The following is a 26,656-nucleotide window of genomic DNA, read 5'->3' as shown; positions in this document are numbered from 1 at the left end:
TTCTTGTTGTAAACAATGTCCATTTAAAAGGCAGATTGACTATGTAAGATGACTGTTTTGTCACCTAAAATTAATTTACTATCAAAGCATCAGTATCACACGTTCAAACAGTAGAGGGAATGTTGATAAATACCTTTATTTGCTTGCTCACTTCATCACAAAAAACATCACAGTAAGCAGGTAGCAGGTTCAATATTATGACTTAAAACCCCTACACTTATACGAGATTATACTTATATGATTCAATATTACTACATTATACTGATATGATTACAAATACTGATAAATTTGTTTGGGGAAATGGACTGTAACATAACCCATGTTGTTCTTTTGGACTTTTTGTGCAATAACACAAATTTCCAGACACAATCTCCGAGTGCAGGTTTAATAAACTATAAAATAGAAGAAATCTTGGCTTTAATAAATGCATTAAAGAACATTTCATACATCTATTTTCAATTAAGCCTGTCAAATTGAACATTGGTTGCACAGTATCAACATCAAAGGATGGGCTTAGAAAACATCTTGTATATTCCTCCGCCCTCATGCGATTTATTGTGTGGTAAGTTAAAAGTCACAGTTCATGAGTAAATAATCACATATTTTTTTACACAGTGTTTCAAGAGTTCAATCTATAATATCTCTAATATTTCAGTTAGTGATGGGCAAGTGAAGCTTCATGAAGCACTCAGGCTTTACTAACAATTGTGCCAAAAAGCTTCAAAACTTCAGTGACGGTGCCATCTGGTGGACAACTGAAGCCATTGCAACCTCTAAAGAGCATCACTGAAGCAATAGCACTGTTTCAATCTTATCACAGCAATAAAAGTTCAGAAAAGTCTGAGTGGTCATTCAAGTGTTTTGTTGATTCATACCAAATAATTATTATATTGTCATTACAATTAAATATGCTCTATTCCATATTGTAACACATTTCAGATTAACCCATTGAATAAATAAAAATTACATTAAGGGCTAAATGTTGGTTAAGGGTGATGTGTAATGATGCATTTTATATAGCTGGTATGGTATCACTCAAATTTCTCAAATCTGTCAAACTGTCATTGGCTCAGAAGGCATTGAAACGCTGTGAGCCAATGCCACACACTGAAAGACTATGAGCCAGTGAAAAGCTTCGAAACATTTAGATTCAATGAAGCGCAAAGCGAAACAGCTTCAGACGTCATCAGTCACGTGACACTGGTGTTTCGACACAAGCTCTGACACAGCGTTTCAAATCACTCAGTTTCAGGAAGAGTGACACACTCCCCGAAGACTCTGTGCCATTTGCCCATCACTAAATTCAGTGTATGTGACAACATTGCACACATTCAATCAAAGTTATAAAAACAAATATAACTTTTTATTGAAATTTCTGATTCACTGTAGTACTGCTAATAATTTCCGTAGTTTAAAAATGAGTGTTCTTGCTTCTATTCTAAAACATGTTGATCAGTGTGAAACTGGATACTAGGACACTACATACTCTGGTCAACATCTAGCATGCATTGATCTCAGAATCTTGGATTTGGTGACTTTACTTGCAAAGTGCCTAGCACCTTAATTCTGAGCAATCCAGTCTGTAGCCTCCACTCCTCTGCTCTGGTGTATTTGTGCTGTTTTCCTTTATGTAATCCCTAACCCTTGTATGTGAATTCCCTCTTGGACCATGGTCCATGTTCTCACAGAGCAAGTGACGGTTAAAAGTAATTCTACTCAGAAAAAAATGAATCCTTCCTGAATCTGAATTCTTTTGCTACATTTTTGTCTTGCTTGTTTTTGTGTAAGGCCTCGTGTTTAGTGCATTGTGATCTCTGGTAGTGACGTTGCAGTGTAATCCTGGTCTCTTGCACATCATCGCTGGAAACATACGGAAACTGTGAAGCACAGCAGCACCAGCCAGAAACCCTGGAAACATGTGTGACCTGCAGCAAGGGACAAACGTTACATATAAGTGTAAAAAGAAAGTCTCTATTATTAATGATATGGTTTATTATGAGGAAATGAATCAATCGTACCACTGCTATTAGATCCCTTGTCTCTGGTTTCTGTGAGAAGGCCTTGAGAGGGGAGGGGGGAGGTGTTGATTAAAGTAGTCTGAATTTAACAAAGAACTCAAAACGTATTTTGTAATAGTTTCCGTTTCCTTGCTTTGCTACTGATACACTACTGATACATACACATCCTCACACCTGCCGTGCTCTCAGTCTCCTGATTACTGAATTTCTGAACCTGCACCTTGATTGCTTCTTTGTTTTCCCTTTCATTTAACTCCTCAGGAAAGGCCGTTTCAGTGCTGCGTGTTATTCCTTTTGCTCAGAAACCCTGCGTTTGTTGCCTGCTCTCTGCTCAGATTTTTTTTCTCCACTGTGTGCCTGTGCCTACCAGTACTACTCAATTTTCATTTGCTTTCACCAGCTCAACATTGTGTTGTTTGTGTGGTATTGAGAATAAAGATACTCCAGATGTACATCGTGCTTCCGCCCTGCCCCCATCCTACCAATTAGTTCTCCTTCTCACTATAAGATGTGAGAAACAACATATATTTGTCATCTAAGCAAAGAGTCTGTGCCAGCAAAATGGTATTCAAATCTCTAGTCCTACTTTTACTTAAAATGAATGCTGAAATGTCAGGAAATGATTTTAAAGCAGAGCTTTAGACCAGCTATAAACAAAAAAAACTTTGTGAGATTTGTAGGCGCTTATTAACCTTTTTTCAGGATCGTGAAGGTGGTTTCCATGCCAGCGTGAATGTGGTCTGTAACATGGCAGTGTAGGAGCCATATTCCAGGATTTCCTGCTAGTAGTTCTATTGTCTGGAAGGTTCCAGGGAACAGGTCATACACATCAGCTCTGTGGGCGTGGTCCACCTGAGAGAGGGAGGGGCCGAGTGAAACACCTGAACGTTTAGCAGTCTTGTTGTCTATATACCTGCATGAATACATCAATGTACCTTATATATGAAGCTCTGAGCATGGAAATGCACTGTGTGCATGTCCATCTCATTCCCCAGACCTATCAGATACCACTCAGTGTGATCTCCTTCCTGCATGATCAGACCATGCAAGTTCCCGTACACCTTTCCATTAATACCTGATCAATGAGAAAGAGAACATTAATACACTTAGTGTTATATATATATATATATATATATATATATATATATATATATATATATATACACAAGAATTTTACCATATAGTAGTGACACTTCATTTCATGGCACTATTATCATCGCTGCATTTGAACTGGGTATGCAGGTAAAAATGTAGAATTTGTGAGCAACTAACCATACATCATGTTCCCCTCCACAAAGTGCGGATCATCCCTGTTGAAAGTGTCTTTATTGTTCACGTAATTTCTGATATTCTCATCCAGGTACCAGGATTCGTTTTCATCAAATACCATAAACAGCAGAGCAAATTCTTTATCCACATCTTTTCGTTTTCTTTCTTTATCCAGTGTCCCTTTACGGCACACGAGCAATGGTCCAACCAAACCACTCGCTAGGTCCTAAAGCACATATAGAAATGCACACATAATGACTATGATTACATCACAACCCTCATTGTTCAAGTACACATTTTTGTTCAGACAGTGACCTATAATTGCCTGTACTGTGTATTAATCTGCCTCCACAGTATGTACATTCATACAATGTACACCACAACAAAGTCAGAAAAATGGACATGCCAGTAACTCATTTGCATTTTGTTTTGGAGGGCACCAAACAGTTCGTCAGGCATACACAATTAGGTGGAGAAAATGTGTCAGCTTTTGCTGTTTTCACAGATATTGCAATCACTGCTGTTACTTCCTGCGTTGTTGATTTGCCATGCTGCAGGTGCCGGCTAATGACAAGAGTGCTAAGCGTAAGCACATGGGTAAAAAGCTACTTGAATTTAATTTGACTCATTCAAGGAGCGTGGCTGTGAATTGGATACAAATCTGATGCATACTAAAGTGACTCAAATCTGACACAAATCTGGGGTGGGTTTCCCGATAACGAACGATCTTAGAACGTTACGAACAACTTTAAGAACGACGTAACTTTAAGAACGCCAAATTTACGAGTGTTTCCCAAAAGCCTTCGTAGTTTCCAAATTTACGAACGAGTTCTAAGTAGTTCTTAGTTGACTCCGCCTCTGCAGCTGCACTGGAAAATCTCCGCTAGTCGAAAACCGAACCACCGATTTACATAAATTTTTTCATAATTACGCCGCAAAAGCATCATTGGCAAAATAACAATCATAAAAACTAACAACTAATAAGTGTTGACATTTCAAGTATAAGGAAAAAATGAGTAGAACATATTATTACCTTTGCAATTCTGACCGATCGTAGGCTTTTATCAAGGCTATAAATAGGGCACACAATTAACCTTTCACACGTTATTCAAAACCATGGCAAACAAGCAGAGAAAATGAAACTTTCTGTCGAGTGAACTGAGCTAAAAACAAACGTATAGCCTACTGTTTTCAATAGCTCGAGGAAGTTCATCAAATTCTTCCTCGAATTAAAAAAAAAAAAAAAAAACTGTAGTCAAGTCAAAAATAAGGGGGCAGGACTCAGAAAGGAGAGGGCTAAGACTGGTGGAGGTCAATGTCCACAAGTGCCTTCACTGTTGAGGAGGAGAAGGCACTGGGGATACTGGGCCCCACAGCTACTGAAGGGACACCAGGGGATTTGATACAAGCTTCAGAGTGGATACCCACTGTCAGCTAGTGTGTATATATATATATATATATATATATATATATATATATATATATATATATATATATATATATCTTTTTGCTGCATGGCGAAGCAATGCTTTAGTAACAGCATGCACACATTTAGATGTCAGCTTTGCTTAGTCCGTGGGCATCACCAACAGTCTGCAGAAGAGTCTGTGGCATAAAATCGGAGGGCGATCAGTAACTGCGTCGTGGAGCTAAGGGCAAAATTCTGTATTCAGGCGAACTACATGGCTTCGTGGATTACGTCGTCTTCTTAAATTATGTCTTCTATTCAAAGCCAGTACTCTGAAGAGCTGCTATGTTCATCACACGAGCACAATTGCTAGCCTTAATCCAAGTTACTTATATGTGCTACCGATTAATCAATCAATTTTATTGGTTAAGTTAAAACAAGCTTAATAGGCCAACTTGAATCCATTTCTTTGCAAAGAATACATTAATTTTGAGTCTGAAACGCTGTTGACTGCACGATGACGAACGGAGAGACTTAATTAAATCGGGAAGATATAAACTAATGCTAAATAATTCAAAGTAGTACATTTGATTTCTGTTGACACATTGTGGTATATGCGATGTAAATACTTCAAAAGAAAATAGGCTACTAGGCTAATTATACACATAAACGCAAATGTAGTAATGCCGTGATTAAAACCAGCGCGAGTGAAATTAGCGCCTCTATCCTTTTTGAAGAAGAACTGCACGAGAACTTCGAGTTAAGAAGTACTTAGTGAGTTACGAATGGGTCCGGAGATTCTTAACTTACGAACGACTATAAGAACGACGTAAGTTACGAAGAGTTTCGGGAAACACTCGTAAATTTAAGAATATTCGTAAGTACGAGGTTACGAAGTACTTAGAGTTACGAACGTTTCGGGAAACCCACCCCTGATTCATATCTTCATGGCAAAAACTTGATTTGTGTCACTTCATGTTGGTAATGTGAACATTGTTGACAATATATGGGTATTACACTACAATCATACAGAAAGAGATACTCAAATGCTATCCAGAGAAACAGGCATTACATGCATATGAAACCTACTCATCTGCATATCTTTGAAGTTTATCCATTCAAAAATACACCAACTGTATATGTTGCAGGTTTATGTCGCAGGTATATGTCACAGTTATATGTCACAGGTCACAGTGTTGTCTGAATGTTCCGTACCTTGACAAAGTCCACTGATGAGTAGTAAGCAAATGTTATACAATTGGGCTCAGAGGGGCCAGGCTCTGCACTGATGGTCCAATTATAGCGCATCACCTCACCTGGAAAAACATACAAATATAGAAATACATTCTACACAAAAGAGCCTTCATAATAACATTCCTCAGCATGGTGTTGTGTTTGATTGGCATTTGTCTGCATGCCTGGGGGAACAGGTGACAGGTGAGCCTCACTGGTCTTCACACCATGAGCATTGACCGAGAATGACTTAGTTGCACTGTTCTTAAACACAACTTGAACCCTTTCACCAACCTCCATTCTAAGTATGGGACCTGCAAAAAACACACAAGTCACATTGACAGAAACGGTCATGTCATATATTGCTTGTTTTTATAAATCAAACCACATACTAAACCATAATTAACCAAACTCAGGCTTCTGATCCTTCACAAAATATGGACACATTTTCCTAAGTGCAGCTTGCTCAAGTTGTTTAAAAATATAAACTGGCTGTAACTTTTAAATTAACATATGCTACTTTAATTCTTAATTGAATGCTAATTCATTAATTGAATCTTAATGAATGCTACTCCACTGCACTTTCCCTTTTGAGCGCTTAAGCTCACTAAACATTTCCTTGCATTCATTTTACTTTTTTGTAGAACACTACAGTAACATCGCAAAGCACTCAGAATGAGTATTTCAATAAACATCAACCCTAGGGTTAGGGTTAACACCATTTTAACATTAAAATTTGTACTTGTATTTGTAAATAACGAATGTTCAGAACGTACAAAGGTAAAATATGGTGTCCCACAAGGATCTGTATTGGGACCCATATTATTCTCATTATGCTAATAATTAGGCACAATTATTTGTAGGCATGGTATTAGCATTCATTGGTATACAGATGATTCTCAGTTGTATATATAATTTAATCCAGATGCTGCCAATACCACCAAAATTGAACGCCCTGGAAATAAAAAACTGAATGGTGTTCTAAATTCTGCTAAGATTGAGGTGTTACTTCTTGGACCCAAAGCTGCAAGAAGCAATATGCCTAGTATTCCTCTCACTCTAAATGGTTTTCAGCAACATATTTTATTAAATCTAATCATAAAAAGCTTTAGGTGTCACAATTGATTCAGATTTTTCATTTAACACACACATGCAACGTCACAGAAGCTGGATTTTCTATTTACGTAATATTGCCATGCTGAGACAGTTACGTTTCTAATCATACGTAGAGAAACTGGTCCATGCTTTTGTCTCATCAACATTGGACTTCTGTTACGGTCTTTTAATTGGATGATCTAAAAAGTCCCTAAGTAAACTCCAACTCAGAATGCTGCAGCCAGAGCCCTAACTCAGAACTCTCCTGTAAAGCCCCTCAGTTATGGAATAGTTCGTTATGGAATAGTTTAAATAATTTATTAAACAGTAGGCTAAATTCATTTTGTCCAAAGTGAGCATTATCAGAGCCATGCCTAGCTCCGCCCCCTCCAGTCATTCCTGCTGTTTGGTTCCTTTTAGCTCCACCCAGCCTTTCCCCTAGAACTTCCTTGTTTTTTTACCCATGTGCTGGTGTTTTTCCGTTCCTGTCAGTTACGCCTTGGTCCTTTGTCTCTATGGAGATTACTCTTTATCTGATGCCTGCCTACCAACCATGAGATAACACAATCAACCCCCTAATATAGCAACCATTAAATCCCTGAAAAGTATTGTTTCTTGCCCATCTTTGCATAGAACCAACACCTCCCGCCTTTGTGTGATCCTTTGAGGTCTCCACCCTAAGGTGATGACGATCAACCCCCCCTCCCCCATGTTGATTCCCCCAAATGCCCTCACACATACCTCCTTAAACTCCTCTTCCTCCTCACCTTCATCCCACCCCTCCCTAAACTCTTCATCTTCCTCCTCCTTCCTCTTCCCACATTTCCCATGTATATAAGGTATAAACACTACAGCTCACACTTGAGTGTTTCAGTTTTGTTTCATACCCATGATCCCCAGATGCTCTTCCTCAGGGAGTCTAATCTTCTTCTTCGTGAACGTGTGATCTGTGTACTGCTGGAACACCACTTTCTTGTATTCAGAGCCAATACGATTATCTGATTTACTGAGATAAACATTTCCATAGCTGAAAGAGAAACAATAGCATTAGAACAAAAATGTTTGTGTGACACAGAACAAGGGAATAACTTTTGAGTTCTATAATTTCTGGATGGCTGAAAAGTGCCAGTGTGCACTATGGTTCAAGTAATTTGCATGGTATTTCCTGACTAAGTGTGTGGAGATGTTTAACTTTAATGATTAGCACTGACCTGTCCTCCGGACTTGCATTATGTCTCTGCAGCTCCCATGTCCGGTTGGGGGCATAATCCCACTTAACTTCTACTGCAGCTAAGTAGTAAATCACATCAGGCTGAAAGTCTGTGTCCTCTGATCTAGGGCTTAGGTCCTGTGAGCAGGATTTGACAGTATACTGCTGCCGCATACCTGCGCGGTAGTGATCAGTTGTACGACAGCTGAGCTCAAAAGCACCTGGATGCAAACATCATTAAAGGTCAAAAGAGGATCAAATGATTTGTCTACATTTGCCTTCAAAATCAAATCAAATGCTTCACATTCCAGCCCCCGTCATTGCAATGTCCCAGTGACTGGCTGCCAAGTCAGATATGTTTAATGGAAATCCAATACGTTCTCTAAAGAGAATAATTATGTCATAGCTGAAAGGTGAAGTTTTACAACAGGAGTTAGATTTGGCTGTGTTGTTTCAGGAATCACTGAGACAACAGTGTTTAATGTACCAGAGAATTCAGCTGAATGAAGTCACTGAATATGATCCAAAACATATATAAGCAAAAAAAACATGAGCCTTCCAGAGATCTCATAGCTGTTACTTAGCTGTTACTAATTTCATTTTTGTTTGAGCTCTAACATTTCAGTCTAACATTTCACCGCTAACTTCAGGGTTGAACCACTCACCATTATTATCGGGTTTCATGGAAACAGTGACACTGGTATGAGGAAAGAGACTGAGTGTGTCACGTGTGGCGCTGTTCTGCTTAAATGTGTTGCCCTGGAAATAAACTCCATGGATGTCCACCTCTGTGCCCAAACCCAACATGTGCCAGACGACATGGTCCTCCTTACACAAATCCAGCCCAACAAGGTTTCCATACATGCGGCCATTAATCGCTGAAAGAATACACACAAACATAAAACACACAGGTGGGTTGAACACAGAACTTCATAAACAGAAATAAATCTGTACTTTCCCCTCATGCTTACAGTGCATTTTATTGCTCTCTTGAAATCCTGGACTTTCAGAGTCTGTCTCTTCACTGCCAAACTCCTCAATGTTTTGCTGCAGATACCAGCTTTCATTCTCATCCAACACAGTGAAGAGTAGAAAAAACTCCTTCTGTACTTCCGACCCTTCAAGCTACATAAATACAAACACATATATGAAAACAGACACTGGGTATTTGTCATCAACTAACTAATTCTGCATTAATTCAGTAGTAGTGATATTTCTGTTTAAATTCTACACTAATTTTGTGCATAACTTTATATGAATACATTTGCCCATTTTAATTTTGTGTTGTGTGGTTGTGTATTGTGTTTTTACCATTACCTACATATATACATGCAGAATGCAGGTCTGTATTTTGACTGTATTAGCCATACTATTGTAACATTATATTGGCCTGCTGTTACATTTTGTGTTTATTACAAAATGCAACTACTGCTACAGTCACAAGTTCCAGACTCTTTACTGGGGGCCTAATTTAGAAATGGTTCTTACACACAGACCAGTTTAAGATTTCATGTTTAAGTAATGAAAATTCACATTTAGATTGTTAATAAATTAATTACAATTTTTTTTCATAATTAAACGCTATAAAATTTTCTTGCCTTAATGAATCCACATAAATCAAAGCATTTTGTTTAAAGGGTATATTGACTTTACAGTTGTGCTCACAAGTTTACATACCCTGGCAGAATTTTTGCTTTCTTGGCCTTTTCTCAGAGAATATTAATGATAACACACAAACCTTTTTTCCACTCATGGTTAGTGGTTGGGTGAAGCCATTTATTGTCCAACCACTGTGTTTTCGGTTTTTAAATTATAATGACAACCAAACACATCCAAATGACCCTGATCAAAAGTTTACATACCCCAGTTCTTAATACTGTGTATTGCCCCCTCTAACATCAATGACAGCTTGAAGTCTTTTGTGGTAGTTGTGGATGAGGCTCTTTATTTTCTCAGATGGCAACGCTGCCCATTCTTCTTGGCAAAAAGCCTCCAGTTCCTGTAAATTCCTGGGCTGTCTTGCATGAACTGCATGCTTGAGATCTCCCCAGAGTGACTCAATGATGTTGAGGTCAGGAGACTGAGATGGCCACTCCAGAACCTTCACTTTGTTCTGCTGTAGCCAATGACACGTCGACTTGGCCTTGTGTTTTGCATGGTTGTCATGTTGGAACGTCCAAGTGCGTCCCATGCGCAGCTTCCGGGCTGATGAGTGCAAATTTGCTTCCAGTATTTGCTGATAACGTGCTGCATTCATCTTTCCTTGAACTTTGACCAAGTTTCCTGTGCCTTTGTAGCTCACACATCCCCATAACATCAGCGATCCACCTCCATACTTTACAGTAGGAATGGTGTTCCTTTCATCATAAGCCTTGTTGACACCTCTCCAAATGTAACGTTTATGGTTGTGGCCAAAAAGTTCAATTTTGGTCTCATCACTCCAAATTACATTGTTCCAGAAGTTTTGGGGCTTGTCTCTGTGTTGTTTGGCGTATTGTAGACGAGACACTTTGTGGAATTTGCGCAGTAATGGCTTTCTTCTGGCCACTCGACCATGCAGACCATTTTCTTCAGGTGCCTCCTTACTGTGCATCTTGAAACAGCCACACCGCTAGTTTTCAGAGAGTCCTGGATTTCCACGGATGTTATTTGTGGGTTTTTCTTTGCATCCCGAACAATTTTCCTGGCAGTTGTGGCTGAAATTTTTGTTGGTCTACCTGACCGTGGTTTGGTTTTTACAGAGCCCCTGATTTTCCATTTGTTTATCACAGTTTGAACACTGCTGACTGGCATTATCAATTCCTTGGATATCTTTTTGTATCCCTTTCCTATTTTATACAGTTCAACTACCTTTTCCCATAGATCCATTGACAATTCTTTTGCTTTCCCCATGACTCACAATCCAGAAACGTCAGTGGCTGGATGAAAGATGCAAGAGTCTGTCTGGATCCCAGAAACTCACTCAGCTTTTATGCACACACACTGATTACAAGCAAACAGGTCACAGGTGAGGATATTACCTTTAGTAGCCATTCAAACCCATTTGTATCACCTTCTGTGCATGTTATCAGGCCAAAATCACCAGGGTATGTAAACTTTTGATCAGGGTCATTTGGCTGTGTTTGGTTGTCATTATAATTAAAAAAGAGAAAACACAGTGGTTGGACAATAAATGGCTTCACCCAACTACTAACTATGAGTGGAAAAAAGGTTTGTGTGTTATCATTAATATTCTCTGAGAAAAGGCCAAGAAAGCAAAAATTCTGCCGGGGTATGTAAACTTTTGAGCACAACTGTATGTCCTTCACACTTGGTAAATTTTTGACTGCTTACATCACTGACATTTTAGTATATTCCCCTGACCTTCAACTCATGTCAATCATGTCTGCCAGACCCTCTCTAAGTACGTTAGAGCAAAACCTTGTATAATTAAGCAGATGCTAATTTAATTTAGAGAACAGTCTCCTGTGAAGTGTCATGATTTCTGTCATGATCTCTGACAGTGTAGTAATGTACAGCCACAAAACTCTAGTTAACTGACTCATCTTTGCTTTATATATTCTAGCTTGGTTGCTAAACTATCTACCGGAGCAAACCAAAGTAGCATATATTTTAACTATATATTAATACGCCAACAAGCTGTAATACACTTATTCTTCTGCTATTATCAAACACGGTACAGGGTTTGCCAGTTTTGGGGCTATAAGTGCTCTAAACGCTGCACCACAGAGGAGATGAGGAGGACTAATGATGTTGTAAAGTTATAGTATCTCCACCAGAGAAAAGATGGGAGAAGTCAAAAGCAAAAAGAGAAGAAAAATCAAAAGCAAGAACACATTTCACATACTGTTATGCTAATGTAGCCATTGAGAAGCATTTATATCATCTAAATGCTTTATATCATCATTTATGTCATCTTAATGCAGATGATCACCTAACTCATCGATGTAACTTTAATCTAAATCGATGTTACTTGCAATCATGTTGATGACTAGATTGTTGCACTTTGCCTCCCCCTGTTGGTGGCAGGCTAGTGCTGTGTGTAGTCCCTTACAATATTATACTTTTAATTGTAATTTTTTGTATTATTATGAAAAATTAAACTTTATTTTGTATTATTATGAAATATTACTTTTTACAGGCGTGCAGTCTGTTGCTATATGTTAGTGTTTTCCTCTAGCCCTTACAATCAGGATATTATGGGATGGAGGACCCCTCTCAGCACAGCAAAGACAATGACGCCTATAAACCTTAGCAACACCACTGTACCTGATAACCACACAAGCCTATTACCCACAAAGGTTCTACTATTAACTGTGCTCAAACAACTATGCTAATGTCATATGCAGAATAGTACATAATAGTACATACATAATTCTAGGTTATTAATCAGCTCTAATGAATATGCTGCAATTTCATTTGAAAAAACTGACACACAAATAAATACTTACACTTAAAGTTAAATTGATACATGGGGAGGGGGTGTTACCTGTCGGCCACTGTCATCCAGAATTCCTTTCTTGCACACCTGTAAAGGCCCCACCAGGCCGGAATTGGTGTCACGAACAGGATCTGTAGCAGAGTAATATAGGAATGACAGGCAGTCTGGGTCGCTGGGCGAGGGCCCTTCTGTCACTCGCCAGCGATAGGTGAACGTCTGACCAGGAGGTACAATGTTCCCATGTTTCCGAACACCTGAATAGACAAGAACATAATAAGTATAATTATATGAGAATTTAAAGAGGATGTTTTATTAATGTCTTTTTATTCATATGAATTTGTTTTAATAATTTGTCTTCATTACTGGGGTTTATTGAAAGCAGTATTCATATATAGAGTAATGCATATTTGAGCTGAAAAAAAGTGAGTTAAAAGGGTTTTGTGCATGCACGTGTGAATGTGCACATGCCTCACCATCTTGATACACAGCTCCCTCATAAGCTTTATCATACTGGACACCATGAGGCTGCATACTGAAGTTATGTTTAGCATTGTTCTTAAATGTTACCACAACGGTATCTCCAGTTTCTGCCCTAATGACAGGACCTGTAGTAAATGGGAAAAGATCAGAGAAAAAGAACACAAAATGTGAAAACACAAATGTTTCGTGGACACTGTGGGCATTTTTTTAACCACACTGTTTTCTAACTTTCAAAAATATGTTCCACCTCAACTGTCTCCTCTCTTTGGAAGAGCAACAACTTTACTCGAGTCTTTCCCAGATGAGCGTACCCTTAAGGAATCCACATACATCAAAGCTTAATGCATTTTATTTTAAAGGTATATTGACTTAACGATGTCCTTCACACTTGGTAAATGTGTGACTGCTTACATCGCTGACATTTTAGTATATTCCCCTGACCTACAACTCATGTGAATCATGTCTTCTCTCTCTTTGGAGGAGCAACGACTCTACTCCGAGTCTTTCTCGGATGACCGAGCTCCGTATCTTATCTCTGAGGGAGAGCCCGGACACCCTGCGGAGAAAACTCATTTCAGCCGCTTGTATTCACGATCTCATTCTTTTGGTCACTACCCGGAGCTTGTGACCATAGGTAAGAGTCGGAACGTAAATCGACCCGTAAATCAAGAGCTTTGCCTCAGCTCTCTCTTCAGGAGAACCCCCAAGGAACACAGTCGAATGCCTTCTCCAAATCCACAAAACATGTGGACTGGTTGAGCAAACTCCCATGCACCCTCGTGGACATTCGCAAGCATGAAAAGCTGGTCCACTGTTCCACGACTAGGACAGAAACCACATTATTCCTCTTGTAACTGAGATTCGACTATCGACCGGACTCTCTTCTCCAGAACCCCTGCATAGACCTTACCAGGGAGGCTGAGGAATGTGATCCCTCAATAGTTGGAGCACACCCTCCGGTCCCCTTTCTTAAAAAGGGGAACCGCCACCCCGGTTTGCCAGTCCAGAGGCACTGCCCCCGATGTACATGCGATGTTGCAAAGACGTGTCAGCCAGGACAGTCCCACAACATCCAGAGGATGTTGGAACTCAGGGCGGATCTCGTCCCTGGAGTCTTGCCGCCAAGGAGTTTCATATCTACCCTGGTCACCTCAGCCCGAGTGATGGGCAAAGCCCTGTCCGAGTCCTCCAGTTCTGCATTCTCTGTGGAAGGTGTGATGGTGGGATTGAGAAGATCTTCAAAGAATTCCTTCCACCATTTAATGACATCCCCAGTTAAGGTCAGCAGATCTCCAGCCCCACTGTGTACAGTTTTAGTCAGGAACCGCTTTCCCCTCCTGAGTTGCCTGACAGTTTGCCAGAATCTTCTAAGAGCTGATCAAAAGTTATTCAAAAGGATTGGTTCCAGAACCCAAACTGTGTGTCGAGGTGAGCCCAACTATATATAGTTGGTATCTCTCAGCCTCGTACACCAGCTCAGGCTCCTTCCCAACCAGAGAGGTTACGTTCCATGTCCCAAGAGCCAGCTTCAGTAACTGAGGATCGGTACGCCAAGGCCCCGCCCGATCTACAATGCACCAAACCCCTAGTACTACCTCTCCCACAGGTGGTGGGCCCATGGGAGAGTAAATCATGACCATGATAAATGAGAAATTAAACATGATAAGAATAAAATGAGAAAAACTGAAATCCTATCAATAAAATAGGTGTCATACTATTTCATTGAGTATTCAATAGGACAGACAGTGACAATTAAAACATCAGTAAAGGTTTTACCCAGAATGCCAAGGTGATGTTCTGAGCCATGTTGCTCTATCTTTGTGGTAAATGTGTCATCTTTATAAGCAACGTATCTGACCTTCCAATACTTTCCACCCAGTTTACCATCTTCTGTACCAAAGAATTCTTTAGAGTAACTACAAAAGTGGGAGAAAATATAAATATCTTTAACATTAACATACATTGAACAATATATTGTGTTTTATGTTATGTTTGTTGAGTGGTGGTAAAAGGCTGACAGTTTCAGAAGTAGCCTATATTACATTCACCCTAATCATTTGCCCATAAAGGATAAAGCAATCTTGTCTTTTATACAAGAATGGGAATCTCATTCTTAAGTTTCATAAAAATGCTCATCAGCTTAACACAACAGTTTGTTTACTAACACAAATGAGCTAGTTAGCATGTAGCTGACCTGACACATTGACATCGGGTTATGTTATACTACATTAAAGCAAACCTTATTAATAGTAGTAGTAGTTTAATAATGTGTATATGCATATTTACTTTTAGCAAAGGCCTTTGTTTACATGCAACATTGATTAATTGTTTATTGAATATTTAGTTACGATGTGTTTGCTTCCTTGATTATCTGTAGGGTTAGGGTTTATATACAGTATTTCACAAAATAAAACCTGAATGTAGATGTTTACCTGGCTGCAGTTAGCAGTTCATTGGTAAATTCATTTCTCCCAAAGGGGGCATAGTCCCACAGCTCCTCCTCTGCTGCGATGTAGTAATGTCTCTCTCGGCCAGGGGGCGCTGTGGGTCCCGTTTTAGTCCCACACATAGACACCTGATAGAAGCCCTGCATACCTGCTACTCAATGCAGCAGTAAGGAAGCAAAGAGACAAAAGAAACAGTGTGAGACACATTTTTCTAATGAACATCACAGTTATATAACATTACTGTGTTATACACCTGTGGTATATATATACATATATACCACAGGTATATCAGTGTAACACAATAAAATGCAGGACAAAACATGAAAACTTCAAATGTGCTTCTACTTTATATGGTAGAGGCATATATATATTATATATTGATGTTATATATAATACTTAATGCATCATACCTTTTCTTTTACGTTTTTTTCAGAAACAGATAGAATGATTACCTTGCATGTGATCACCAACATGGCAACTAAGCAGCCACTTTCCTGTTTTCGTGGGAATCATTTTTGCAGTGACAAACGTGGCAGGAAACAGGCTGAGCACATCGGTGCGGTGGCCACGGTCGAGGAGGGTGTGGCCATGAAAGTAGGCGGAGTGAATGTCAACTTCGTTTCCAATGCCAAACAGATGCCAGGATACAGTGTCTCCAACACACATATCTAGTGTTGGCAAGTTTCCGTAAACGAAGCCATTTATTGCTAGAGGAAACAATCAAACAAATATAAGTGATCACTGTTAAAGAAGCAAAACCTTCTAAAAGGTGTGATGTGCAATTCTTTTATGTTCAATCTAAAATGGGATAAAATAATCAAATATATTCTAAAAAGAACATTAATCACATCTCTAATGATATTTCTGTGATGATCTATTTGAATGACTTGTCCAGTGTCATAAAACCATGTCACCAGAAAACCATCAAACCAAGTGAATTTGTGAAATGTAGAGAGCACAAAGTTTAGGAAAGGGAGCACTTGCAAATCAAGTGGCTCTAATTCAGTCGTGGATGATGCGACGATTGTGCTTTTATACTGTATATATACCACAGATTAAGTATGATCCCCAAAACGTTAACTAGATAATTAGTTTTAAGGAATCTGGTTCTTCTGCCAATCTCAAAGTTCTCAAATATTCTAGCTATTCTTGGGAGGCTGGAGGTCTGATTTTACATTGAATTGCTTGGGCTTGTCGCAGTTTCCTCCATTCACACTGCAGTTCCTGTGACATTTAGCTCCATATTGTAACTATTGGGACTCATTGCGAGGGATGCAGACACAGCAGCTAAGACTGAGTTTATTAGCAGTATCAGGGTTTACATCATAAGGGGAACAGACAAGGGACAACCAAACAAAACATACTGGGTCTAGAGACAATGAGTCAACAGGAACGGTGAGGCATAGTAAACTTAACATGGCACCATGACAGACAACCCCAAATTAACTACCTCTCCAGGTAAGTGTGCATTCACAGCCCCTAGTGTTCACTAGGTTGTGTGTGTGTGTGTGTGTGTGTGTGTGTGTGTGTGTGTGTGTGTGTGTGTGTGTGTGTGTGTGTGTGTGTGTGTGTGTGTGTGTGTGTGTGTGTGCGCTCTCACTGCATGGATGTGTTAAATGCGGAGGACAAATTCTGATTGGGGTGAAAATCACAATTGACAAATTGGGTAACAAGAGATACGATTCAACTAAACATACAACGACAAAACTAAAGGCACTGGGAGAGGAAGATAAATGTCACAACAAACCGGGAAGCAAAGTAAAATACACACGGAGAAAATTAGCTAAGGAACAAGAACAAGGCAGGGGAAAAACCGGACACAAGGTACCCAAACAAACTGTGACGGGCAGGGAGTGCGAACAAAAAGGAAGTGATCACGCCAAGTCTCAAGGAAAAAGGATGGTTTAATGAAGAAGTGCGCAAACCAAAAACCCGTGAGTAGATCCGAATTAAGGATATAATGACCAGCGGTCAACTGGTACAAAGACAAGACATATATAGGCAAACAAACAACCCTCAGGTGAGACGGATCACGGGCTCCGCCCACCTGAGGAACGCACACAACGTAACAAAACAACAACAACAACAGCCGCTGTAGACGGAGGCGACCGGTAGGGGGCCACCTCACCGTGACATAAACGAAACTCTCACTAAAGGGACATACATGACACATGATATGATCTGTGGTCATTCTGTTTCTAATGCAATGCCAGGGCAGCTATAGTGTTATAATTATTAATGTCATTCCATTATTTATGTAATTAGGTAAGAAGTTACAGAGGTGTAATACATGCAATAATTTTTTATTTCACAAATAGTCTATGTGTAAGAAAAGATTCTTGTTGTTAGACGCAAATTACTCTGTTAGTCATTGAAGAAGATGATCATGTTTGTTTCAGACCATGGATTGTAATGAGGACTAGGACTATGGACAGAGAACTAATATCTAACAAAGTCCTGGGGAAGCACAAGTATGAATATCAAAAATGAAAACAAGACAGAGAAATACCAAACTGGCTAGAGACTGGGAACAAGAATACTCTCAAAGGCCAACAACCAGGAGGTCAGGACACTACATGCAAGAACAAAACTAGTCACGGTTGTGAACACTTACATGAGACTGAAGCAGGGAGAACTAAATGAGCGTGGCAACAGAAGCAACACACAAACATGGAAACGAGAAACGAAACACAAGGTGCATCAGAGTGGGAACTGCAATGCAAAAGATGGGGTTATCGTGAGCTGGACTGCCCTCCCCCATATGAACTAATGGCACCAATAGCAAATCCAGCTGCTTCCAGTTCCCTTAATTCTCCTGAACTCCCTTCTGACCCCGTGTTCCCCGCCTGTATCACCTGCTTCCTCCGCACACATACCTCAACCCTACAAATACCATCCCATTGCTACTAATACGCCAGAGATGCTCTGACTATAACTGACTCTGGTCTCTTAACGGCCTGGACAGAAAGGGGGTGGCAGTGAACTGTAGCTGTGGCTACGGAGGTTAAAGAACCTTACGTCATGGCTTTGTTGGAGATAGCAGCTATTTTCAAGCCAACAGGTATACATATGAGCTCTCTAGTTCTCTAGCATGAAAGATCACTTGTATTTTAATTAATGAGAATCTTACAGTGCAGTAGGTTGGACTCATGAAATGCATCTTCATCCAGATTATTAGTATCAATGAGGAATCTGTTTATGTTGTCATCAAGATACCAACTGAGATTTTCATCCACCACACTGAACATTAGAAAGAATTCTCTATCCACATCAGATGGCTTAAGTCCAGAGCTGTCCAGAACTCCTGCAAATAAAAACAGAGAGAACTTTGTGCACAAGAAGCACAGCTGCCTTCTGTAAACCTCTATTTGTGCTGTCCAAAATCTCATTTCTCTTCATCAAAAATACATATTTCGAAGTAATTTAAAAGCACAAACAAATGGCCTAAAAGTGGCTTAGTTGTATTTTTTACTTCATTCTCTATTGCCACCAAAAATAGCAAAATTGCAAAATTGCAAAAATTGTAAAACGCATATATATGCATATGTAAATACATGTATGAATGTATGTAAGCTCAAGTGGTAGTTACCCTCCTTGCAGGTGAGCAGTACACCAATGAGTCCAGCTGCAATGTCTTTAGGTGCATCAACATGCGAATGGTAAATCCAAGTGAGGCAGGAAGAGTCGTGTTCTAAGGGGGCAAAGTCTGCTTTCACCTTCCATGTGTACTTGTAGGTGTCACCCGGAGCCACGGCATCGTCTTTCTTGTTCTGACCGGATGTACCATCCGGATACAGTGCACCTAGTGCACAGTGTCAGAGTGAGTGATATGATACAGTAGTCATGGGATAGTGATAGTATGGTAGTGATACTTTTAGATTTCATTCATGTATTATTTTATTCAAGCCAAGCGTTATCATGAAACGTTCTTGCTCTGGTTGTGTTTGTTGCAGAGAGCTTCTGTTCCAGCCATTGCTTAGGGGCGCTCCCTGTTATGATGAACCTAACCTTTAATGTACTGGAAAAGAGATAATGCAAGGACTGATATCCAGTAACACACCTGTTTGTGACTAGGCAGAAATGTAAATTAGTATTGAATATAGCTTTTTGTGGCCAATTGGGTGTCATGTTTTTCTCCAATGAAAGCTGACAACACCCATGTTAAGTGTCCTCTTTGGAGATGGTTTATGCTGAATAAATGTATTTCTCCCTGGCTGTGAATAAAAGCTACAAAGGAAGAGCTGTAAACTGGCGAACTGTACAGCCAGGGACAGGACGTCTAGGTTATAAGGACATTTCAGAGGTGGGAAAACACAACTCCTGATCATTCTGTTAGTGTCAGAGAAGCAGTGAGAATGCAACCTTATGTTCCCTGGCTGTGGCTGTATGTATGCTGTAGTCACTGTAGCCACAAACGCTGATAAACTATAGAACTCTATTTTTTTTGTACAATTTCTCTATGAATTTTAAAACATGGGGTGTGGGTGCATACATTTGTGTAAAATCATTACAGCATTTTTAATATCAGTGTTATTAGTAGAAATTGCACATGAAGGAATTCTAACTCAAAGCACAGTTACATCATTTTCTGCAGAACAGTCTTTGTAATAATATTTTAGTCATGTGGAAGTGGATATATTAGAGTAAGTGTTTTTTATGAGGCCGAGTGTTCTAGTTCTGATCCCCAAGCGCGCCCTCGTGTCCATGCTGTCTTTTGTCTCCACCCTTATAGCTGCGCTGCCACATATAGATCTGCCCGAGTCCATCCTTGCACAACAAAACCCTTTAATTTACACTTCTCTGTACTTAGACATGCCTAATAAACTTTTCTCTCCAGATGTCATGCTGCTACTGAGTCTCAAGCTGTCTGCTATGGTGGCTCTCATCATCTAATGATGCCCTCCTTTTTATCTTTATATTAAGCACAGTGGCAGCATTTACTGCAGTTGAGAAAGTCAGAGAAATTAGAGATTAAAGAAATTAGACAAAATCAACAGATTTGATTTAAAGTTAATTTGCTATTGGGCACTTCCACCAACACAGTACAGGAGACTTTGTATCTCACAAAAGTGAGCGTACCCTGTTTGAGCATTCCCATTATCTCAATCTCGGAGGGAGGCAGACGAGGGGAAAGGCACAGCTTACCTTCAGAGTCCTTCTCATAAAATACTCCATGTGGATGAAGTGAATAAGGCCGAGATGCAAAGTTCTTCATGTGCACCACAATGTCATCACCCACTTCTGCTCGGATCACAGGTCCAAGAAAGCCCAGCCATTGTGGCTTAGAGATCTCAGTGGAGAAACTCTCATCTGTGTACTGCCTATACACAGCCTTTTTATATACACTTCCAATACGCTGAGGGCCACGTTTCAGAAATGTAGAGGCATGCCTTAGAGAAAAGAGATGGAGAATGGTGTGGTTGATTACCATATAATGTTTCTTCTTTCTGTTTATTTATGTTAACTACATTTCTGATTTAGACAGTCATGCATCAGACAAACATTGTAATTGAGACCTTTTGTGTTCTGAGAGTGTGTGGCCAGTTCCAGAACACCAGATCAAACTGAAATACTTTCAAACTGGAATGCAGGAAGTGTTCATTATATAAATATTTTTAACATCATCTGTTAGTCTGTTAGTCAAAAAGCTACCTTACTTCTCATTTTCATGTCATGTATTTTTGTATTTATTATCCTGTTTCTTTTTGGCCTGCTTTTGTACATTTGTGTCTACGATGTAACTAGCTAATAAGTCTCATTTCCTCATTCTCTCAATCTCCTGTCTCTATTTGAAACTCTGCTATTGGTCGGTGTAGTTAGACAGTGACTAAGGCGTAATCTTTTAAAATCTGATGACAAATGGGATATGTCAAGAATACTCCCAAAATTGAGAACTGCGTCCAGGAAACAAACTGATTGAGTATATTTTTCTTCTAAATTCCAATAAGACTGAGTTGTTACTGATTGGACCCAAAGCTGCAAGAAGCAATTGGTCTAAGATTCCTCTAACCCTAGATGGTTTTTCAGTAACACCTAAATCTACCACAAAAAGCTTAGGTGACACTATTGATTCTCATCCTTCACCTGACACACACGTGTGATCCATGCTTTTGTCTCATCAAGACCAATCATTGTAACTGTATTTTAATTGGATGGTCTAATCCAGGGGTACCCACAGTTTTCAGCTTGCGAGCTACTTATAAGATGACCAAGTCAGAAAGATCTACCGGGGTGGCGGCGAACGTAATTTGTAGAGCGAGGGGGGGGGGGGGGGTGGTGACGCGATCTACGCACATTCCTTCGCGATCGACCGACACTTCCTTCGCGATCGACCGGTCGATCGCGATCGACGTAATGAGCACCCCTGGATCCTAATCTCAATTCAGAGGAAGCATATGTGATATTTATGAGGGCTTTCATGTTGTAATAATTGTAATATTTACTGAGTAACACAGTGAGCCACATCCAACATCTCAGGTTCTAAAATAAAATAAATGCAATATCGCCCCTGAATAAGGGTTTGTTTTTTATAATTAGTTTTATTTAATTTATAACTGACTGATTGACACACATTATCTGCGTGCCAAAGGCTACAGTATCGGTTGGACTGTCCTGTAAAGACTGCTTTGTCACTCGCTTACCGTAATGTCTAATATATAGGTACTCGCTCCTCAAAACAACGTGGGCCGAAGTGTAGGCTGGATTGACCGTAGTTAACGTTGCTGTGTTGCCATTAAAAGCATATGAATTGCCTTTATATATAAATGCGACCGAATTGAAGAAGCTTGTGTCGTTCATACCCACATTGAGTCATATTATCACTTATTGGTTGAACATTAGTGAGTGTATATTAGCTATCCGTGTGTCTGCCCCTCACGTAGAACTTCTCGTCTCCTTATTGTTCCCTCTTTATCTTGTACTGTTCCCCTACCCCCACTGTACCTCCTTACCCGATAACACTAATCAGATCTCTACATGTGTAATTCAGCTTTAGTATATGGCATAACAATGAAACAAGTGTATCAGGTTCACATCTACACAGCATTACCCCACGGTTACTGGTCTAGTTTAGCATGACTAAACGGAATATTAATCTTAACCTGTAATTCTTACATCTTAAATGTTTACCGACAACCGAGTGCATGTCTGAGTTTAGTCACGGTTGCCACAAGAACAAATGACAGTGGCAGTCTACAGACCTTTGTCAAATGTTTCTTCTTTTGTCGTTAATAATTATTGTTACTTGATATCAGTTACAATGTTTGCTACTACTGTAATCATTTCGTGAAATATACTGGACTGTTTAACTTACTTGTCATTATTAATATCGTCGCCATTGATTAGATTTCGTCCAGTGAGATCGTAATTCCAATATTGTTCTCGAATTGCGATATAGTATGTCCTTGTAACGCACTGAATTAAACTAAACAAACTAAAGAACATAAAGCAGAAACACGAGGATTTAGGTGTCATTGTATAAAAATACGTTGTATGCTCTTGTATCTAACCTACAGTGGACAGTATTCGCGAATAAACACGAAGCACAAACTCATGCACAAGGCGGTGGCTTATAGCTGTAAAATTGAAACTGAAAGTGTCATTCAGTTCTTCCTGCGCGCTATAGGCGGAACTTTGTGAAACCACCTAAACTCTCCGGTAAGCTGAGTCTCAAACAGCATAGTCGTGATGAAGCAGAAGCACGCCAGACAGACGTACGAAAGTGCGTACTTTATACCAAGTATGCGAGAACCGTTTGTGGTTCCGGCCGAAATGCCGTATTTCTCTCCTATTCAGTACTCAAAGCAGTACGCGCTAGTAGGTAGTATGTCAGAATACACAGTATGCATTAACAGTAAGCGAAAATTACCCGGATGTTTTGTATAGTAGTAGGTAGTCGTGCGTTCATAGGCTGTTTCTCAATTCAGTGCGCATTTGTAGGCCGGTTACGTCACTGCGCCGCGACGAGGCTGTCCCAATTCGTGGACTCCTTCTTATGCGGCCGACGAATGTAGCCTTCAAAACCCCGAAAACGAAGGATGCATCTGAGTATCCTTCGCGTCCCACCATATCCCAGGATTCATTGCTCTATGAACAATAAACAGGCGGAGTCTAGTGTACGGGCCGAAGAATTCGTTTTTAAATGTCGGTATTTTTTAAATATGGACATTTATACTGCAATGAGATGCTAAATAACATGCCAGTTATTAATGATATTGCAGGTAAACATGTGCTTTGAGTATTTACTAAACGTTTATACGTAAAAGTAACGTAAAAGTAACGTTTATAAAAATACATCGAATTTTGTTATGAAGTTATACTTCCCGTCAAACGTGAATACATGTTCAACGCATTTTCTTTTAGGCATTTGTGGGTGATGTGATATTTGTCGGACAGCTCACTAACACGTATGTAACGCATGAAACGGGGCAGAGCGTGGTCACGCAAACATACGTCTTACGAAGACAAGACTGTCTCATTTAACAGCCGTGAGATGCAGCCTACCCGGCCATTGAAGTGTGTGGCCACCGTGGGCTGCGGTCTACGCGGTCTACGTAGGCTGCAGCCCCTGAATTGAGATGCAGCCATAGTCTCTCCTTGTATTTTGTAACAGCCTTCTCGTTATTGTAATCATGTGTTGCTTGTTTGGTCTTGTCTATTGGTCTTTTGTGTTGCTGATCATTGTTTCAATTATGTACTTTCATGTTCATGTTATCTTGTTATATTACGGTTCATATTAAGTGTTATATCACGGTTAGTGTCTATTTGTTGAGTATGTAGTTGCACGTTGGTTTTGTTTCATGTTCTGATTCTCTAATGGATTTGACCCAAGCCTGTCTTCACGACCCTTCTTATCGAATGCCCTAATTCTGGCTCTTCTCAGCGTTTGTGTCCGCCTTATTGCCCCATGAGGCAGCAGGCTTTACAGTATCAATATAAGAACTGCATAGTTTTTAGGCTCACAGTCTGAAGTGCTGCAAAAAAGTTCTTTGTGTTTCACTTCTGTATTCTTGTGTGAAACTTTGGTAACAGTGTAAAAGGGGAAGTTTGTGCTAATGCCATTCTTCCATGCAAAAATACAGAGCTCTCTCACTTTAGTACTTTGATACAATTTTTGATATCTCTACATATCTTTTGTGCTGCAGTTATTCACCTGTAATGGTTGTGTGTATATGTATATGTGTATATATTATGGGTGGGAATCGTTTACTATCTCACGATTCGATTCTATTCCGATTTTGGGGGCCGCAATTCGATTCAAAATGATTTTCGATTCAAAAAACGATTTGATTTATAAAAATGTCTGCTTCAGTCTATAAAATCTGCATGATCTACTACAGTCTGCTTTGCAAGACAGAACGACAAATACAGAAAATTAAGTGTCTTTCACATTTAATTAACAAAAATTAAGTGCTTTGGTAAAATAAAATGGTTTTTGTTGTTACCAAAATTCTTGAGCTTCATTTTGCGAGCTGTCAGGGCTGGCTCGGATGCAGTTCCCCCAGCCGTCGCTAGGGGCACCAGAGTCAGTCCCAGACTAAACCAACGTAACCGTACGTTCTCAGCCAGTCTTTGCTTTCTCTGTGATTGCTTATCGTTTAATGGTGTCTCGCCACCTCCCTCTGTTATGCTTTCTCTTTACTTATTCGGGTATCTCATGCGTCGCTTTCTGACCCATCTCAAGTTTTCCCATTCCTGTATGTCTTCCTATTCGTTTTACCTTTATTTTTGGGAAGGGTTTTATTTTGCTGCAGCGTTTTTTGCCAGTTACTTCTGCTGGTGTCCTTGGTTTCGTTTTCGCGTTGCATTTATCCGCGCTGTTTTTTAGTTACTGTTGTTGTTTTGTTTCTTCCTACCGTCTTACTACGGTTGAGTGTTATTTTTCACGCGTTGTATTTTCCGTATTGGTTTTTTGTTTATATTCACTCCGTGCCCTCACGGTTTTGCTTTCTATTCTCTTGCGCGTTGAGTCTTCCGTGTTGTTTTGTTTGTTCGTTCTGGGTCGCTGTGCGCGTTTCCCTCTTGCTAATACATTTGACATGTGAAACGTCTTGCTCTTGCGAGCCGGCACATGGGTCCACCCTTCTCTATATTATTTCTCACCCTTCTCTATATTAACGCTCCCGTGCTCACCGCGTTACACACGCCTTGCACACGAGCTACATTGTGTCCAGTTCGGTCTTCCCCGGCATTCGGTAAAAACCAAAATGAACCCATATTTTTGCCTTAAATGAAGACCGGACAGGTTGAATATCTCTTTCCTCCATGTGTTTTGAACCTTTTCCGCGCATGAGTGTGTCCCAGAACAGGCTGCGTAAAGTCTCACGTAATTTTGTAATTACATAACGCGAGACTTCACCACGACTTAGAATCGATTTTGGGACATTTAAAATCTATTCTGAATCGTAGTAAATGAGAATCGATTTTTGATATATGAATCGATTTTTTGGCACACCTCTAGTATATATACACTCACCGGCCACTTTATTAGGTACACCTGACCAACTGCTCATAACGCAAATGTAAAATCAGCCAATCACATGGCAGCAACTCAATGCATTTAGGCATGTAGATGTGGCCAAAATGATCTGCTGCAGTTCAAACCGAGCATCAGAATGGGGAAGAAAGGTGATTTAAGTGACTTTGAATGTGGCATTGTTGGTGGCGCTGGACGGGCTGATCTGAGTATTTCATAAACTGCTGATCTACTGGGATTTTCCACACACAACCATCTCTAAGGTTTACAGAGAATGGTCAGAAAAAGAGAAAATATCCAGTTAGCAGAAGTTCTGTTGGTGCAAATGCCTTATTGATGCCAGAGGTCAGAGGAGAATGGCCAGACTGGTTCGAGCTGATAAAACAACAACAGTAATTCAAATAACCAGTTGTTAAAACGCAAGACATACAGAAGAGCGTCTCTGAAAGCACAACAGGTCAAACCTTGAGGTGGATGGACTACAACAGCAGAAGACCACACCGGGTGCCACTCCTGTCGGCTATGAAACTGAAGCTACAATTCACACAGGCTCACCAAAATTGTACAATAGAAGATTGCAA

General features: G+C 39.9%; 1 protein-coding gene across 1 annotated transcript; it reads right to left on the bottom strand.

Moving 5' to 3' along the window:
* Positions 1 to 117: 117 nt before the first annotated feature.
* On the bottom strand, positions 118 to 23,287 carry hephl1a (hephaestin-like 1a). The gene is made up of 20 exons (XM_076981226.1): positions 22,914 to 23,287; positions 20,747 to 20,991; positions 19,191 to 19,403; positions 18,732 to 18,905; positions 16,054 to 16,308; positions 15,587 to 15,752; positions 14,931 to 15,070; positions 13,148 to 13,279; positions 12,723 to 12,928; positions 9,205 to 9,358; positions 8,899 to 9,111; positions 8,235 to 8,454; positions 7,911 to 8,050; positions 6,114 to 6,242; positions 5,911 to 6,011; positions 3,291 to 3,513; positions 2,954 to 3,093; positions 2,711 to 2,870; positions 2,019 to 2,060; positions 118 to 1,925 (listed from the first exon to the last, which is right to left on the bottom strand). The coding sequence occupies exons 1-20, from the start codon at positions 23,072 to 23,074 to the stop codon at positions 1,855 to 1,857; spliced, it is 3,285 nt and encodes a 1,094-aa protein (XP_076837341.1). The 5' UTR covers positions 23,075 to 23,287; the 3' UTR covers positions 118 to 1,854.
* Between the last annotated feature and the right edge of the window lie 3,369 nt (positions 23,288 to 26,656).

Source organism: Brachyhypopomus gauderio, chromosome 19, assembly GCF_052324685.1.
Source record: "Brachyhypopomus gauderio isolate BG-103 chromosome 19, BGAUD_0.2, whole genome shotgun sequence".
NCBI classification, from domain to species: Eukaryota; Metazoa; Chordata; class Actinopteri; order Gymnotiformes; family Hypopomidae; genus Brachyhypopomus; species Brachyhypopomus gauderio.
The sequence above is the reverse complement of the archived record's forward strand: the minus strand, read 5'-3'. Positions and strand labels throughout refer to the sequence as shown.